The 16475-nt window shown below is 37.6% G+C and overlaps 1 protein-coding gene across 1 annotated transcript in view; it reads left to right on the top strand.

The window, feature by feature from the left end:
- Positions 1-5554: 5554 nt before the first annotated feature.
- Positions 5555-16475, top strand: part of IL7 (interleukin 7) — a 78263-nt gene continuing 67342 nt past the window's right edge. Inside the window, exons 1-3 of the mRNA XM_006830893.1 lie at positions 5555-5564; positions 13945-14078; positions 15681-15683. Of these exons, the coding sequence (XP_006830956.1) occupies positions 5555-5564; positions 13945-14078; positions 15681-15683 (147 nt within the window). The remainder of the gene's footprint in view (positions 5565-13944; positions 14079-15680; positions 15684-16475) is intronic.

Below are 16475 nucleotides of genomic sequence, written 5' to 3'. Positions count from 1 at the left end.
CCCTGACATTACTACTCCTCTTCTCTCCTCTCCTCTCCCCTAACACATGGTTTGGATAACTTCATTCACTTCCATTGCTCAAGCTGTCACTGATCTGCTGATACATCTAACACAGTTCCAAACATTCTGACATGGCTATTGTGATTTAATATAAAGAAAAATTCTTTTATTTTTCACTTCTATTATGTCTAAAAATGACAATCTCATCGTACACCTGGACTTTACTCATGAAATTGTTGTTACTGTTGTTAAGTGCCGTCAAATGGGTTCCACCCCACAGCAACCCCGTATAGGGTTTCTGAGGAGCTCTTGGTGAGCTTGAACTGCTGACCTTGAGGTTCAAACTAACTTTGCAATCCGGCGCATTAACCCGCAGAGAGTATGTTGTATTGCTGAACCCTACTCATCCTTTTGGGGTAGTACTGTGAGATAAAACACTGAACAGCAAGGTCAGTTAGAACTGCAAGGTCAGTGGTTCAAACCCACCAACTGCCCCTCGGAAACCCTATACAGGGTTGCTATGAGTCGGAACCTACTCAATAGCATTTAATAACAACAAGTCAGCTTTTCAGAAACAAATAGCCTGTATAGTGTTCAAACCTTTGCACTTTGGGGGAAACAACAGAATTCAATTTACTAAGCTAACATAGCCTGAAAAGATACCCCAATCTGAGTTTAATAAAATATGAAGAAAAAATATAACTTTACAATGTTTACATCACACCATGAATATAATTGCAAACTTGGAAATTAAATATTAGTAACTGGAATTCAGCATTCTGCGGCATTTAAAGTTTATTCAGGATTGCAACAAGAAAACACACAATAATATAACTGAGTGCTCAGTATTCATTTGATAAAATCAAAAGTCAGTCCCAAATTCAGGCTTGAAAATCAAACGGACTTCATTTAGAATTACAAGTCATTCACGAAGAGCTATTACTCCATTGGACAAGTGAAATCATCTTTCTTGGGCCCCAGTTTCAAAATGTATAAAATGGAATAGACTACCTGGTTCAAATAGCATCTTGTCCTTTCCTTTACATAATGCTCTTAATCCTTGAAATTATACATTTAACATCTGTTTTCCCCACCAGACTGACAATCTCTTCAAGACATTCATTGCTATCCACAATGTGTATTATTGTTGTTGTTAAGTACCACAGAGTCAGTTCCAACTAATAGAAACCCAGTATAGGGTTTCCAAGGAGTGACTGATGACTTTGAACTGCCAATCTTGTGGTTCAAACTGACCTTGCAGTCCTGTGCTTATTCTATAGGGCCACACCAGAAGCGCTATGTGAATATTCATGAACAGCTAGAGAACTTACAGTACAAAGTGAAAATACTAAACCTCTGATTAAGAAATAAGTAAGAATTTCAAGATAACAACAGCAAAATACTAAACTTCTAAGACCTGGACCCTGTATCACTGTGCAGGTCACACATCCATGAATTTGGCCCTGTGTGTCTGTGTGTCTGTATTATTACAATGATTACATCATACCTGGAAAATTACATCATTGGGACTTCAAAAAATATCTATGTGTAGAAAGATAGATAGACTTCAGACCTCAGAGTATAAAGAATAGTCATATTCAGTGGTATAGAATTAGTTCAAGTAATCAGTCAAGAAAATATTTTTAGGTTATCAACAGTTGACTATATTAGATTGAAGATGATAATACATTTTTTTTTTAAAGAAATTGGTTATGTAACCTTCCAAAATTCACTATTTTCGTTGACATCGTATCTTCTATTTTATCTCTGTTGTGTTGTTCTAATCATTCTGAGGATGTTACTTTCTCTTTTAATATTCATTGGTTATAATTCATAAAATTTATATACTCTTTTATTTACTTCCTGTTGGGTTTTCCTCACAATTCCCTGAGTCTATGAGTGAACATGCTAATAACCACTCCATTTCTTAATTATAAAATGTTTCTGTTGTTGCCAAGTGCCATCAAGTCATCTTTAACTCATAGCGACCGTATCTATCAAAGCAGAGCTACTGAAAGGGTTTCTATTCTGTGATCTTTTTGAGGGCAGTTCTCCAGGTCTTTTGGCTGTGGGTCAGCTGGGTGGGCTCGAACTGCCCATCTTTGGTTCGCAGCTAAGCGTTCACCTACTGTACCTCCAGCGCTCCTTCATGAAACATGATGATTTAAAAATTCATAAAACATGTTATCCTTGTCCATCTGCCTTATGGGAAGCGATATTCAGTTTATCAAATATCAAGAACTGATTTGAAACTTCATTTAAAATTTTTCATATGGTATTAATCCTCTTATAGACAGAAAAATAATAGTTGATATACTTAGAATGTGCTCTTTTTCAGACAACTATAAAAACATCAACTATTTTACGTATATTTCTTCAAAGAGATACTCAATATTTGGAGTCAGATTCCTGTGAATTTGCATTTCCTCTCGTGCAGCTCTGAATAATTTCCCCTCATGCTTCCCAAAAGTTTGCTTATGTGTAAGCCCTCATTCTGCCAGCTTTATGGTGATTTCATCTAAAAGGAAGATGTATTTCCTCCTGATCAAATTACTAATGGAAACTTTTATACTTTGTCTCTGATAAGTTAAAAAAACAAAACAAAAAACAAGTACAGGTATATTGCAAAGTGAAAGAAGCCAGGCTGAAAAAACTATATACTGTATGATTGCAACCACATGACTTCCTGAAAAAGGCAAAAGTATAGAGCCATTTTTTTAAAAATCGGTGGTTGCCAGGGAATTGAGGAGAAGAGGGATGAGTAAGCACAGTATTGTTAGTGCAGGGAAACTATTCCGTTTTGGACATTACACATTTGGCAAAATCCATGAGTTTATATATCATGAAGAGTGAACCCTAATGTAAATTATGGACATTAGTTAATAATAAATTATTAGTATTGGTTCAAACATATTACAGGAATACAAGATATTAATAATAAGAGAAACAGTATAACAGAGGGAGGTGGTATATGAGAATTCTCTACTTTCTGAAAATTTTATCTGCAAACTTTAAATTGCTCTATAACAGTCTATTAAAAAATTAGCTCCTTATAAGTTTGTGCATAGAAATCCACCACATATATATGTTTATAGCTAAATATAGTTATTGTTTTATATAATTATTTGTTGTAGAAAATGAGAAAATACACATAGTGGTGTTTTTTTTTAACTCTCATTTTTTTAAGTGCATGCTATGTATATGTATGACTAATTACAGAATTTACTGATGCTGTCACAGATTTGAAAGATCAATAGATAAATAAATAAAAAGATACATAGACACATAGATAGATGCAGGTCAGCCAATCCACCTAATGAGAGTATTTGGTTTTAAAAATCACTTTGAACGCTGACCATGTGCCTAAGTGAAAGTAAGTTTGGCTAAGCAAAGCAAAGACAGAGGCCATTGTGGTGGAACATAGTACAAAGGGTTAAGAAGGTCACATGGAGCTACAGTACCCAGATCCTGGAGGGCAACGGGAGGCCTGGTCCCAGTGAGAAGCTACTGATGAAGAGTCAGTCTGATCATCTGTATCTCAGGAAAGTGGAAGCTAGGGCAAGAAAAAAATCTGAACTATCCCTTGAAAGGGAGCAGATTATGGTTTCCTTTAAGTGTCTACAACAAAAAAGGACCGTGGGCAGACTAGATTCAAGGTTTATTTTAGTGAGAAAGTCCATAGAACACACCAATTAATAGGATGCAACAAGTGAGAATAAAAGAGAATCAAAGATGAAGTTTCAGGCCTGAGCAACTTTGTCTCACTCTCTAATTCACTGGCATTTTCTCTCTTCCAGCCCTGTATTAACACCATAACAGATTCTGGTATGCCCATCACCATCCCGAGTTTAATTCTTACTCAGGTCACATTTTTAGATGGCACAAACTCCAGAAACTTTTGCTGAGCTTGCCATACTGTGGCAAAGATATATCCACGTTGATATCGGTGCCTTCCTGGATTCTATGTCTAAGTTAGTGACTTGTTCCCCAGAATCACTAACATAGGGCTTCCAAGCAGCTGCTTTGTAGCCAGGCTCTGTAACTAGTTAGTTTAGTGAACTCTGGAGAGTTACTAAAGTAAGATTCCACTCCCACACATAATGTAGACATAAGAGAAGTGTCTACTTTCTATAATGTTTTGCATGAGCTGATATATATGAAATGTTTACAGGAGCATAGCAAAATTCTAGATACATGCTATTGTTATTGCTCCTGTTGTTAATACTTCACATTACTAGCCTTCATCGAAGCTGGGTAGGTTAATAGTTTCAGAACACCAGAAACCAAACTAAAGTACAAAATACTTCGGAAATATAGACCTAAAAATTAACACCTCAGAGGCACAGTCAAAATGGGCCATTTGATGCATTAACTAATTCAGAAAAATCAGCATGTTTGATGCATTAACTAATACAGATAAATCAGCCTGGCCAGTCATAGTTAACCTAGCTCTTACAGACAGGGTGCGGACCTTCCACTAAATCTGGGGGTTGATTCTCAGGTCTACAGATAGCATTTCTCACATTGTTGTTGTTATGTGCCATCGAGTCGGTTCCGACCCATAGCGACCCTGTACAGGGTTTCCGAGGGTGTAAATCTTTACGGGAGTAGAAAGCCTCATCTTTCTCCCGCGGAGCAGCTGGTAGTTTCGAACCGCTGACCTTAAGGTTTGCAGCACGATTCGTAACCACTACGCTACCAGAGCTCCTTTTAGTCATCCTTTAAGATCTCACTCAAGTATTTAGACTTCACATTAGATAGACTCAAAGGATCAGTTTTCCTTTAAGGTCCCACTTGGGCAGGTGCATGTACATACAGCCGACCAAGAAAAAAAAAATTGATTAGAGGTCAGAGAAGTAGAGGGTGTGACATGCTTCACTTCACTTCCTTTTTTTTTTTTTTTTACAAGCCTACTTGGCATTGTTCGCCTATCTGAAGCAGGAGTTGAGGATACTGCTCCATGGCTCCTACTTGCAATAGCCTAGCTTGTCTCCTACACATTTGTGGCTTCTGCGGACATATTAGCATCCAGTGCTTTTAGGTTCCAGTCGCCTAGAGTTGCCAAAACTAGAAGTCAACTAGAAAGTCTTTGGCCCCATTCACTGTGATTCAAAAAGGCCAGCTGCTTTCCCCTGGAGTACTTTGGAAATTCGCGCCCCCCTCTGGTTTTGGTTCAGGTGTACACAAAGCGCTAAGGGCAGATGAAGATGCCGAAGAGAAGGTGAGTGAAGGTGCTCTCGTGACGAACCCAAAGACCGAACCTGCAGACCAAGCGCAAAGCAGAAACTGAAAGTACACTGCTTGCCGATCCCACGGAAGTTATGGAAAAGGCAAAGCGCAGAGCCCGGCCGTGGTATGTGCCGCCCCCCCTGGGATGGATGAAACAGAAGGCGCGGCGTGGGTGAGAGGAGCCAGCTGCAGTTCGGCCCAGCAGAGAGCGGACTCCTTGAAACTCTGCGGAAGACCAGGATCAGGGAAAAGACTATGGGCGGTGAGAGCTTGCTCCTGCTGCAGTTGTTGCGGTCATCATGACTAAGCCCGCCTCCCGCAGACCATGTTCCATGGTAAGCACGTTTGTCTCTCGCCGGCGTACAAGCAGCGCTCCTGGCACACGGGGGGTGGGTGGAGGGGGTACTCTGGGGCGCGCTGCCCGCCCTGGTGGCCAGGCGCGTCCGGGAACAGCCAGACCTTGCACTTTGTACCTGCAGAGCGCACTGGATCTGTCGCTTCGCCGCAGTCTACTGCGCCTGAGCACCGCAGCCTATAGCTACTAGCACCCGGAGCTTCACCGCCTGTCAGACTGCTAGACAGTCCCGGACGCCTGCTTTCTGTTCAGAGAATGAGCGCTGCAGCTGCTACTCTGCTTAGTGGTGGTAGCCTGCAGCAGGTCGCAAGTGCTTCTCTGTTTTGTTCTTCTCTCTGCCCACAGTCAGCGCTGCACTCTCCCAACCTGGCGTCCAACCCGCCATGCCCTTACCCCTGGTTGCACCAAGTTACTCACAGGCGCCTGGGGATCCGCTAGTAGCTAGGCTTTTGTAGTTCCGAACTCCCAGCAGAAGTGAAAGCGAAGCTCCCACGGGAAGCGCTTTTAAACCCTACAGGGACAGGTCCCTGGAAAACCCCGTTTTCCCCCCTCAGTGAGGCTGGGAGTTTCCGACTGGGGCTGTACCTTGCGCCTTTTCTGGGAACCCTAATCCTGGGGCTGGCACTGATTTAAAGCCAGCTTTAAGGTTTGGGTGTGTGTGTGTGTTTTCCCCTATATGCACGCACTTATTGGAAGCAGGATTAAATAGGCGTAACTCTAAATTCTAGAACCTCACTGAGATCTAATATATTTCATTTAAACGAAATAAATTTCTTTTAAGCGAAATTCTGTTGGTTACCGTCTGGCCAAGTGGAAAGAGCTAAAGCTTTTACTGGAAGAAAAAGGGGGAAAAGGGATGTGACAGGAAAGGCTCAGACACTCGGATAAAGGAAGCTGGAGTGTTGTACAGTAAGTACTTTCTCAGCAAAAGAAGGTGAAGGCGGGGGAGAATAGCAGAATATCGTGCAAATTGTTCTTTCTTCTGATACCTAATCTGTGTGTTTTCTCCAGTTACTCCATTAGATCAAAAGAACACTTTCTTCTTTCATATGTATTAAATAATATAAATCAGCAAGAAGCACAAACGCAGTAATTTATATATATATGTGTGTGTGTGTGTGTGTATATATATGCACACACATATATGTATGTTGTTGTTGTTAAGTACTCTCGAGTCGGTTCCTACTCATAGCGACCCTGTATAGGGTTTCTGCGAAGTGGCTGGTGAGCTTGAACTGCCAACCTTGCGGTTCAAGCAGACCTTGCAGTCCAGTGCATTAACCCACAGCACCACACCAGGAATTTATATATATATAATTGTATAAGGGTGCTTCAAAAAGCTCTTGGAAAATAGAATTAAAAAGTAATTAAAGTTTCCTGTGAACTCTTTGAAGCTCCCATTTTCTTTACAATGCCTATAGTTCCCTTGTAATTACTTCTTGTTGGGATCCTGGTTCTAATCCTTACATAACCTACTGTCCTATGTGGAGATGCAAATCAATAAAAGTAATCACTTTTATTGCCGTAACTATATCTACATTAATTATACACCATGAGTTGCTATTAGCAAACAAATATTAGAATTCTAAACTTCTAATAATAATGATTATAATATGAATGACTGGCTGTATTTTATTCCAAGAGATTTCAGTTTATGAATGGAATTACATTTTACCCTTTTGTTTTGTTATTACTTTGGGGACAGGGGGTTGAAATAGTTGAGGACCTACTATTTGGTACTCAATTGGCTATCTACTTTAGGTAATTATATTTGAAGCTGGAAAAACAGATTAAGAAAAGAGAGAGATATAATACACCAAATTGGATACACCAAACAGGTAAAAAGGAGAAATAAACATGGCACCACACAATGTTTAAATATCTAAAACAAAAACGGGAAAGCTTTCACCCCTGATACATAGCCTAGTGTAATGAAAGCAGATATTTAGAGGAGTTTTTTTTTCCCCCGAAATAAGAGTTTATATTCCAGTTTCATAATTACTTTCTGTATCCCATTTGTCAACACATACACAGTTATTTTTATAGGAAGCTATATAGCTCAGTAGAGTCGTGGTGTGCTGCTGTGGGTTAATGTGCTAGACTGCAAAGTCATTTGAACCAAGAAGTAATTACAGGGGAAGCTCTATACAAAGTCAGCGGTTCAAGCTCACCAGTCGCTGCTCAGAAACCCTATACAGGGTCGTTATGGGTCAGAACTGACCTGGCAGCCCTTAACAACAACAATATAGCTCAGTGGCTAAGAGATCAATTTCTGGAATCATCAACTTAACAGTTCTATATTTGAATTCTAGCTCTTTCTACTAGACACAGTAGTACATGTCTAGAAACATTTTTCATTGTGTCCCAGTATCTTATCTTTAAAATATTAATAATCAGCAGTACGGAGTCCTGGAGTAGCACTGTAGGAAAAGCATTAGACCAAAAGGTCGATTTGAACCACAGTGTGATGGTTCAAACCCACAAGCCACTCCTTGGAAATCCTATACAGTGTTGCTAAGTCGGAACCAACTCGGCGACGCTTAACAGCAACAGCAACAGCAACCTCAAGAAGAGGTTATGGAATTAAGTGAAATATTGCATACAATATCATGCATAGCTGTAGAATGTCTTTAAGTATTTAGCAAGATACTTGTGGAAGGAAATTTTTATCCAGTCTTAGTATTGGTTGTAACAAATATTAGACCCATTTATCTACACATAATCAAATTCATTTAAAATTAATTTTTATATAATATATTGTTATTCTTCACTGTTTATTGGTTTAACTTTTTTATCTTACTCACCTATGTGATTTTACCAATTATTCATATTAAAGTATTAAAACCAAGTCTTTTTTATTCAGTTGGGGTCCTGGTGTGGTGTTATAGGATAAGCACTTAATTGCAATGTCAGTTTGAACCACAAGGTCAGTGGTTCAAGTCCACCAGTCGCTCCTCAGAAGCTCTATACAGGGTCACTATGTGTCGGAACCAACTTGACTGCACTTAACAACAACAAATCTATTCAATTAGTGTCTTTTCTTCCTGCCTGTCCTTGATCATTTCACTCTTAATTCCAGGAAACCAATACAAATCATGTTTATAATGGACACTCAGCACACATTTATCGTTCTTAAAGATTGTCTACGGCCATATCACACTGAATGTGCCCAATCTCATCTAGTTCTTAAAGACCAATGAAACAATGGACTTCATGAACTGCAAAAACTAATTTATTTATGTTCACTCTGACCCTATAATTTAAGCTGTTGGGAATGAATGTATTATTTGGCTTAAATTAAAAACCAACAAGAAGTTTTAGCCAACCATTATTCTAGTTTAACCATATTCCCTAGTGATAGCAAATTCTCCAGTCTCAATCCCTTGAGGAGATTTAAAGACAATTCTACAAGCCTAAACTTGCCTTTCGTTATTCCTTATGGTTTGACTTTTCTGTAACCTAATGAAAAATTCAGGGATGGGGGAGAGGCAGGAGTCTATGTAGAATGAAACAAATATAAGCAAAACAAAATATAGAGTCCCGTTCCCCTTGTGACAGTAATGTAGAAAGGCACCCTCAAACTAGATAATCGGTTACTCTCTCTGTGTTGTGTAGAGAAATAACTTCAATTACAATTACAGACCAAACTGCAAGTCATTAGTGAAAACTGGGCACTTGAGAGATGTGGGTGTGAGTTGCTGCCTGTGTTTGCATTATTGTCCCTGAGGCAATTCCAAATCAAAAGAGTTTCTGTAAATTCTTAGAATTCAGGTGTTTGAGAGCTGGGAAACAAATTGTTGTTGTCAGTGCCTTGGTGTAGTTCTGACTCATATGGAACCTGTGTAGAACAGGACAAAACTCTACCTTAAGCCAGCCTTACAGTGTTGCTATATTTCAGCCCAATGTTGCAGCCACTGTATCAATTCGTCTTGTTGACACATTGAGAGATCTTTTAATTTAAAATTTCATGTTTTAGAAATCAGGCCAGTAAAGCTTAAATAGCTTCTACCATTCAGTTAAGTTAGTCACATAAGCCTTATTGTTATACCAAGACAAAAAAAAAAAAAAAAAATCCATTCTTCAATTCTTCATACTCCAAAGCTTCTTTGCACTGCCTCGTGGCCTAAAAGTTATGATCTGCATTTCCAACCCACCAGTACTTCTGTGGGAGAAAGGATGTGGCAATCTATTTCTGTAAAGATTGTTGTTGTTGTTGTTAAGTGCTGTCAAGTCAGTTTTGACTCAGCGGCCTGTGTAGGGTTTCCAAGGAGCAGCTGGTGGGTTTGAGCTGCTGACCTTGTGTTTTGTTATCTAGTGGTTATTCTACAGCGCAACACCAGGAAACCCTAAGGTTCAGTTTCTATTCTGTCCTATTGGGTTGATATAAGTTGAAATCAACTCAATAGCACATAACAAAAGCAACAAGTTTACCTGGATAACTTATTCATCAACAACAAAGGTTACAAAAAACACCCTTTTTTTTCCCAAAAGAACAATTTGTGTTTTAGAGTTGTGAATCCAGATGAATTATGTGATTTCATTTAGTCATAATACATAGTTTAGTCTTCACCAAACCATGATTTGAAAACATTCGTAAGATGTGAAAACATTCATAAAATGCCACTCAATATAGAACTAGATTGAATTGAATTTGGGAAACACTTCATTTCAGCTCTCTAATGCTGGGGATGGATTCCAGATGTGGCGCTGTGGGATAAAGACCTGCACTGCAAGGTCAGCTTGAACCACAAGGTTGGTGGTTCAAACTCACCAGATGCTACTCAGAAACCTTATATAGGGTCACTTGCCAGCATGTAGCAACAACAACAACAATTAGGTAGTGGATTCCAGGAAAGGGATTGGGTTTAATTCTCAGCCAATGCACCTCAAGAGCAGCCACCATTGCCTATCAGTAGATATTTTGATGATGATGAACAGTTGTTAGTAGAGCTTCCAGACAAGATAGACTGAGAAAGAAAGGCCTGGTGATCTGCTTCCAAAAATCAGCCAGTGAAAACCCTGCGGATTGCAACAATCCGATCTCATTGTGCATGGGGTCACCATGAGTTGGGGGCCAACTTAATGGAAGCTAGCAACAATATTTTCAAAACAAGTGAAAAGGAGAGAATATCCAGTGCTCACCGAAAATAAAGCAACAGCATTTATTAAAACATAAAATTAAAATAGATTCACTTTGTATAAAAAGGAAACCATTTCCCTCTTTCATCTAAGAGTTTACTTAGGTTTATTATATTCCTATTAAAGCTAATTTTAAATTATATGCCTTTTCTCTTATCATGTATTCCTTCCTAAGTATACCATTGTGGTGGTGGTGGTATGCCATAGACTCAGAGCAACCTTGTATAGGGTTTCTGAGGCTATAAATCTTTACGAGAGCAGAAAGCTTCATCTTTCTCCTATGGAATGGCTGGCAGTTTCAAACTGCTCACCTTGAGATTAGCAGACTGACTCATAACCACTATGCTACCAAAGCTCCTTATGTATACTATTAGGGAACCTAAAAGATGTAAGAGAAAATAGTTTGGTTCTATATAATTTATATAAATCTGATTACAAAGTCAGAGACTAATAAATCAGACAGTCCCTGATTTACAATGTACTAAAGTCACTATGAGCCACACTTAGGCTTGCTTGTCTGTTATCTTTTCATTTTCCATCTTATTGTTAGCAATATGTACTATATACAATATTGTAGAGCTTAATTTGCTGATGTAGTCATTCTCATTCCAACCCCCATAGACAAATGAAAATCAAATTTATAAAGATACTGATAATAAAGAAAAAAAAATGAGGCTTTCAACTTACATCAGAACTTACTTACAACACAGTTATCAGAACAAAACTCATTCATGAATCCAGGACTACCTGTAATTGTTGTTAAGTGACTTCAAGTCAGTTTGGACTCATTCAGATTTTCAAAGAGCGACTGGTGAGTTTGAACTGCTGACCTTGAGGTTCAAACTGACCTACAGTCCAGTGCTTATCCTACAGCACCACCCAATTGATTATTGTTTGAGAAGCTACAGAATGAAGGAATCACAAGAGAGGAGACAGAGGGGGAAGTTCAGTATTAATATGATTACATGCTTATCAAAAGACTGTGGCCACTCCTGATCAAATATTACTGCATCAGTAAACTTGGATTCAAATCCAGATATACCACCATGATCTATGGATTACAAAAATAATAACTTGCAAGATTTACACATAGAAACAATATGGATAAGGCACCTAACAATGCCTGCCTGATACATGGTAGTTACACAATTAAAGAAAACTAACATCAATGTATTAATTTCCTAAGGGAATTCTTGATTCTTATCCTGTATGTAGACACTTAGCAGGAGAGCTATATATAGATTTCATGCCTCACTCTTGAATGTTTGGTTCTCTCAGTATGTCAAAGATCAATCGCATTTGAAGATGAGATGTAGGATTTATCTTTGTTCAGACATCTTCCATTTAGTCTACTTCATTTTTAAAAATGTGGGTCACTAGTAGCTACTGATGTAGTTCTTATTCCCAGAAACCTTAAAATTTGGTTATATAGGGAGCTATTTCTTCATAAGCCTGCAATGATGTCTTGTAGCATCTTTCTTTAACTCTGAGTTATACTTCCAATATATTCCCTAGAATTGTCCTCGTTCCTCGGAAACCCTATACAGAGTCCCTGTGAGTCGCTAAGAGATTAGTTCAGAGATTAGTTCATGAAATTCAGCTATACTGTTGACTGCAAAACCTTTTATATATGTTTCTTCTCGGATTAAGAAATCAAACCACCTTCTTTCAAATCCAAGGAACTAATATTATGCCTGAGGCCTAAAGACTTAAGTATATCATTATTGATTTTGTTGCTTGTTGCCCACACAAGTCATGGCAACATCTTGTGTTCCTGTCTTCAAAAAGTAAAGATAGTTTGTATCATTCAGGTACTTCAAGTATATCATACAGTTCCCAGCAACATTTTCAGTGGTCTTGTCCCTACATATCTCCTTATACAGCATATTATTACTGCCAGAAATTACATTATTGAATTTTTTCACACACGTCAACAAGTCAGATTCAAGTACTGAACAGAGTATATGTCTCTGGGCTCTTAGAGACACAGTTGCCATTTAAAGAAGAAAGGTACTTAAAAAAAAAAAAAAAATAGGTAGAGATATCCCAAAATATAAATGTAATCTTTGTCACTGTTTTTGAAAGGGTAAACACTTTAAGGTCCATTATTAAAGTAAAAAGGATCTCTGGTTACAAGTCGGTCTGTTAATTTCAAGTTCAGCAATTCAAAACTGCCAGTGGTTCTGCAGGAGAAAGATGAGGCTTTCTGCTCCAGTAAAGATTTACAGCATCAGAAACCCAATACAGGGTTGCTATGGGTCTAACTGACTCCATGGCATATCACCACCACCACCATTAAAGTAAAAGAACGTAATCACAGTGCTGTCTCATTCTTATTCCCAAAACCCTTAAAATTTGGTTGTACAGGGAGCTCTTTCTTCACAAACCTGCCATAATGTCTTGCTACATCTTCACAACTCTGAGTTATACTTGCAATATAGTTCCTAGAATTCTTCCAAATGAAATTCAACTATACTATACAAAACTATACTATACTATACAAAACTATACTGTACTGTACTGTACTATACTATACTATAGAAAACATTTTCTTGGTAGTCAGAGAGCAATTTGATACCCGGACTTCATCAAATTTTATATAAACACAAATTTACATGTCAGAGATTCTAAAATTTCAATAGTATGTAGCTTGCTTACTTATAGTTTCGTTTCTTATAGGCATATTCAATAGGATCAATTAACCATCATCATACCTTTGCATCCTTGGATAGCACAAATGGTTAGTGAACTCAACTGTTAACCTAGGGTTGGAGGTTTGAGTCCACCAGAGGTGCCTAGGAAGAACTAATTGAAGTCTACTTTTTAAAAATCAACCATTGAAAACCCTAAGGACATAGTTCTACCCTGACACATGTGGGGTTGCCGTGAGTCAGAGTCAACTGGACCTCAAATGGTCAACTGAATATACATCTTTTAATTTCTGCTAGTCTGCACTTCCCCAAAGAATAATTTCAAAATAAAAAAAGGGAAAGAAACCTACATACCCTAATAATGTCTCACTTTTCTTGTTACCTAGCATTCATTTTTAAGGTTCTCTACCCCCTACCATCTAAAACCCAAAACATAGATAAAAATTTTATTAGAAATAAGTGGTCAAGTCCATTGAAAGAACATAATCAAATATAATATGACACATAACATACATATAAATACAATATGACATATAACATACACTTATTCTTATTTAATTTTGGATTTAGTTTCTTTTAGATGTATCTTTGGAATTCCACCCCTGATCCTTGTTCTGTTGCCGGTAGCATCATCTGACTGTGATCTTGAAGGTAAAGAAGGCAACGAGTATGGAAGTATCATAATGATCAACATCAATGGATTGGTATGTACTGAGTTTGTTGTTCTCATAATTTTTATTGGGATAATTTGAAATTAGAACTGTTGTTGATTTAGTGCCTGTTAAAAGTAATTCTTTCTTAGATCCTGAACTATCCTCAACTGCCCATTTTAGTCCTATGTCTCTTCACTACCAAAAATGAAAACATAATTCACCCTTACTGCCTACATTTCTCTACCTTTCTTGTACAGTGCTAGTCTCTGTAGAAACATTCTATAGGAGTGGGGAAATTCTACAGCAGTGAGAAATTCGATAGGAATGGGAAAATAGCATAGGGCAGCATTACAATGTTAACATGCAAGCAGATGTGTAGCTCTTTTATTTTATCAGAATATGTGTATATGCCCATGGAATCAGCATTTGAGAAATCAAATGACTTTGGGTAAATTGGATACAAAAGCAAAGTTATCACTTTGAGGACAAAGGTGTGCTTGACCCAAGCCAGATATTTTCATTTGTCTTATATGCATGCAAAAGCTACACAACAAATAAGTAAGACAGAAGAATAATTGACGCTTTTGAATTACGGTGTTGGAGAAAAATATTGAATACACACACCTCAAGAATGCCCAATCTATCTTGAAATTTCAGTCGGAATGTTCCTTAGAATCAAGGGTGGTGAGACTTAATCTCATGTATTTTGTCTCAGGGCTATCAGGAGGGACCAGTCCTTGGAGAAGGACATCATGATTAGTAAAGTATAAGGTCAGTTTAAAAGAAGGAGAATGACAATAAAATATATATACAAGGGGTCTTCAAAATTTTTGTGGGAAAATGGAATTGAAAGATATTGGAGATTTCCATGAACTTTTGAAGCCTTCTCGTGTATGTGTCTCTGTGTGTATTTCTATATGTAATTAGCTAACTTAATTTTTAAAGGTTTTAGAGTTATAGTAACACATTGGGTTATGTTGATTTAAGATAATCAATCCCTTTTAATCATAATAAAACACCAAATGATAAAGGAGACCCATTTCTGATGTTTATAACATAGGAGAAATTAGTCAATTTATTCCTCTCTTCAACTCCACATTCTTATACTGAATTGATGATACCTTGGATATTTTCATGTTATACCTTTTGGAATAGTATGGAAACACAAGATGATTTTGACCACTGTATTTGAAGTCTCTAATTTTGTCCAGTGACAAGGAGGAATGGATAAAAAGCATACATGAATGGGCACTTGCCTGCACTTTACAGTTCATACATATATTTGTCTACATTAAACAAATGCTACTACATTAAACATTTGAGATAAGAATAATGACTTGTTACCTCGACAGAGAATGAACTGTTATTAGTTTGCCAACATTAGCAAATTATTATATGTGTGTAAAACTACCAAAAATGATTTTATGGGTAACTCAAATAAAAAGAGAGTTTTATCCACTAGATTCATAGCACATTTTCTGAAAAGGTAGATGAGTTTATCTTATTAAGAAACAAAACAGCAAATACAATAATGATAACAAAGTAAAATATTATGACTTTTCTTAAGGAGACTAGAACAAAGGATAGAAGATAACTGGCAGTAATTAATCCAAATAAAGAATATCAGGATAGTCTTAAATTTATTGTTTGTAGCTAGTAGGTGTTGAATTTGAAAGAAGAAGAAAGAAAATAATTAGTATCTATAAGGAGCTCTTATAGCGTAGTAGTTAGGACTTGGGCTGCTAATCTCATGATCATCAGTTCGAAACTACCAGCTGTTCTGTGGGAGAAAGATGAGGCTTTCTGCTCCCGTAAAGATTTACAGCCTCGAAAACCATGTACAGGGTCACTATGAGTTGGAACCAACTCCACATAACAACAACAACAATATCAACCATCAGCATTCACTCAGCATATACTTGACTGTAAGCCTCAGCATAACTGTAAAGTCCATGTAAGAGAAAGTCATGCTCTAAGAATTTGATCACTGAAGACAAAACCAAGGGTTTAATCAAGGGTTCTTTTGCCAACCCTAACTTTTCAACTTTTTAAAAACACTAAAACCAAAATAAACATTAACTACCTTTTCCTTTTTTTTTTTTTTTTTTTTTAGTGAAGGTTTGCAGAGCAGATCTTCAGTTTTACATTCAAGAAATCGTATACTTCATTTCATTACAATGATTACAATCCCCTCCCTGTACCATCTGGTAACAATATTTACATCTATTCACTTTAACTCTTGCATTCTTCCATGTGTTTTCCTCCACCTTCATTTTTCCTCTGCCAATCCCCCTCTTGTTTGCCTTCCGAGTCACCCAAGTTAACATAATGTCTACCTTCTAGCCAGTGAATAATTTTTCCTTCCTTCCCAACCCTGGTAACTATCATAGGATGTTTCTTCTATAAGAAAAATCTTTTCTAAACTTTATACAGCAGTGGTCTCATAAA

This window comes from Chrysochloris asiatica, unplaced genomic scaffold (assembly GCF_000296735.1).
Source record: "Chrysochloris asiatica unplaced genomic scaffold, ChrAsi1.0 scaffold00001, whole genome shotgun sequence".
Classification (NCBI taxonomy): domain Eukaryota; kingdom Metazoa; phylum Chordata; class Mammalia; order Afrosoricida; family Chrysochloridae; genus Chrysochloris; species Chrysochloris asiatica.
This window is presented reverse-complemented; position numbering and strand designations above follow the sequence as displayed.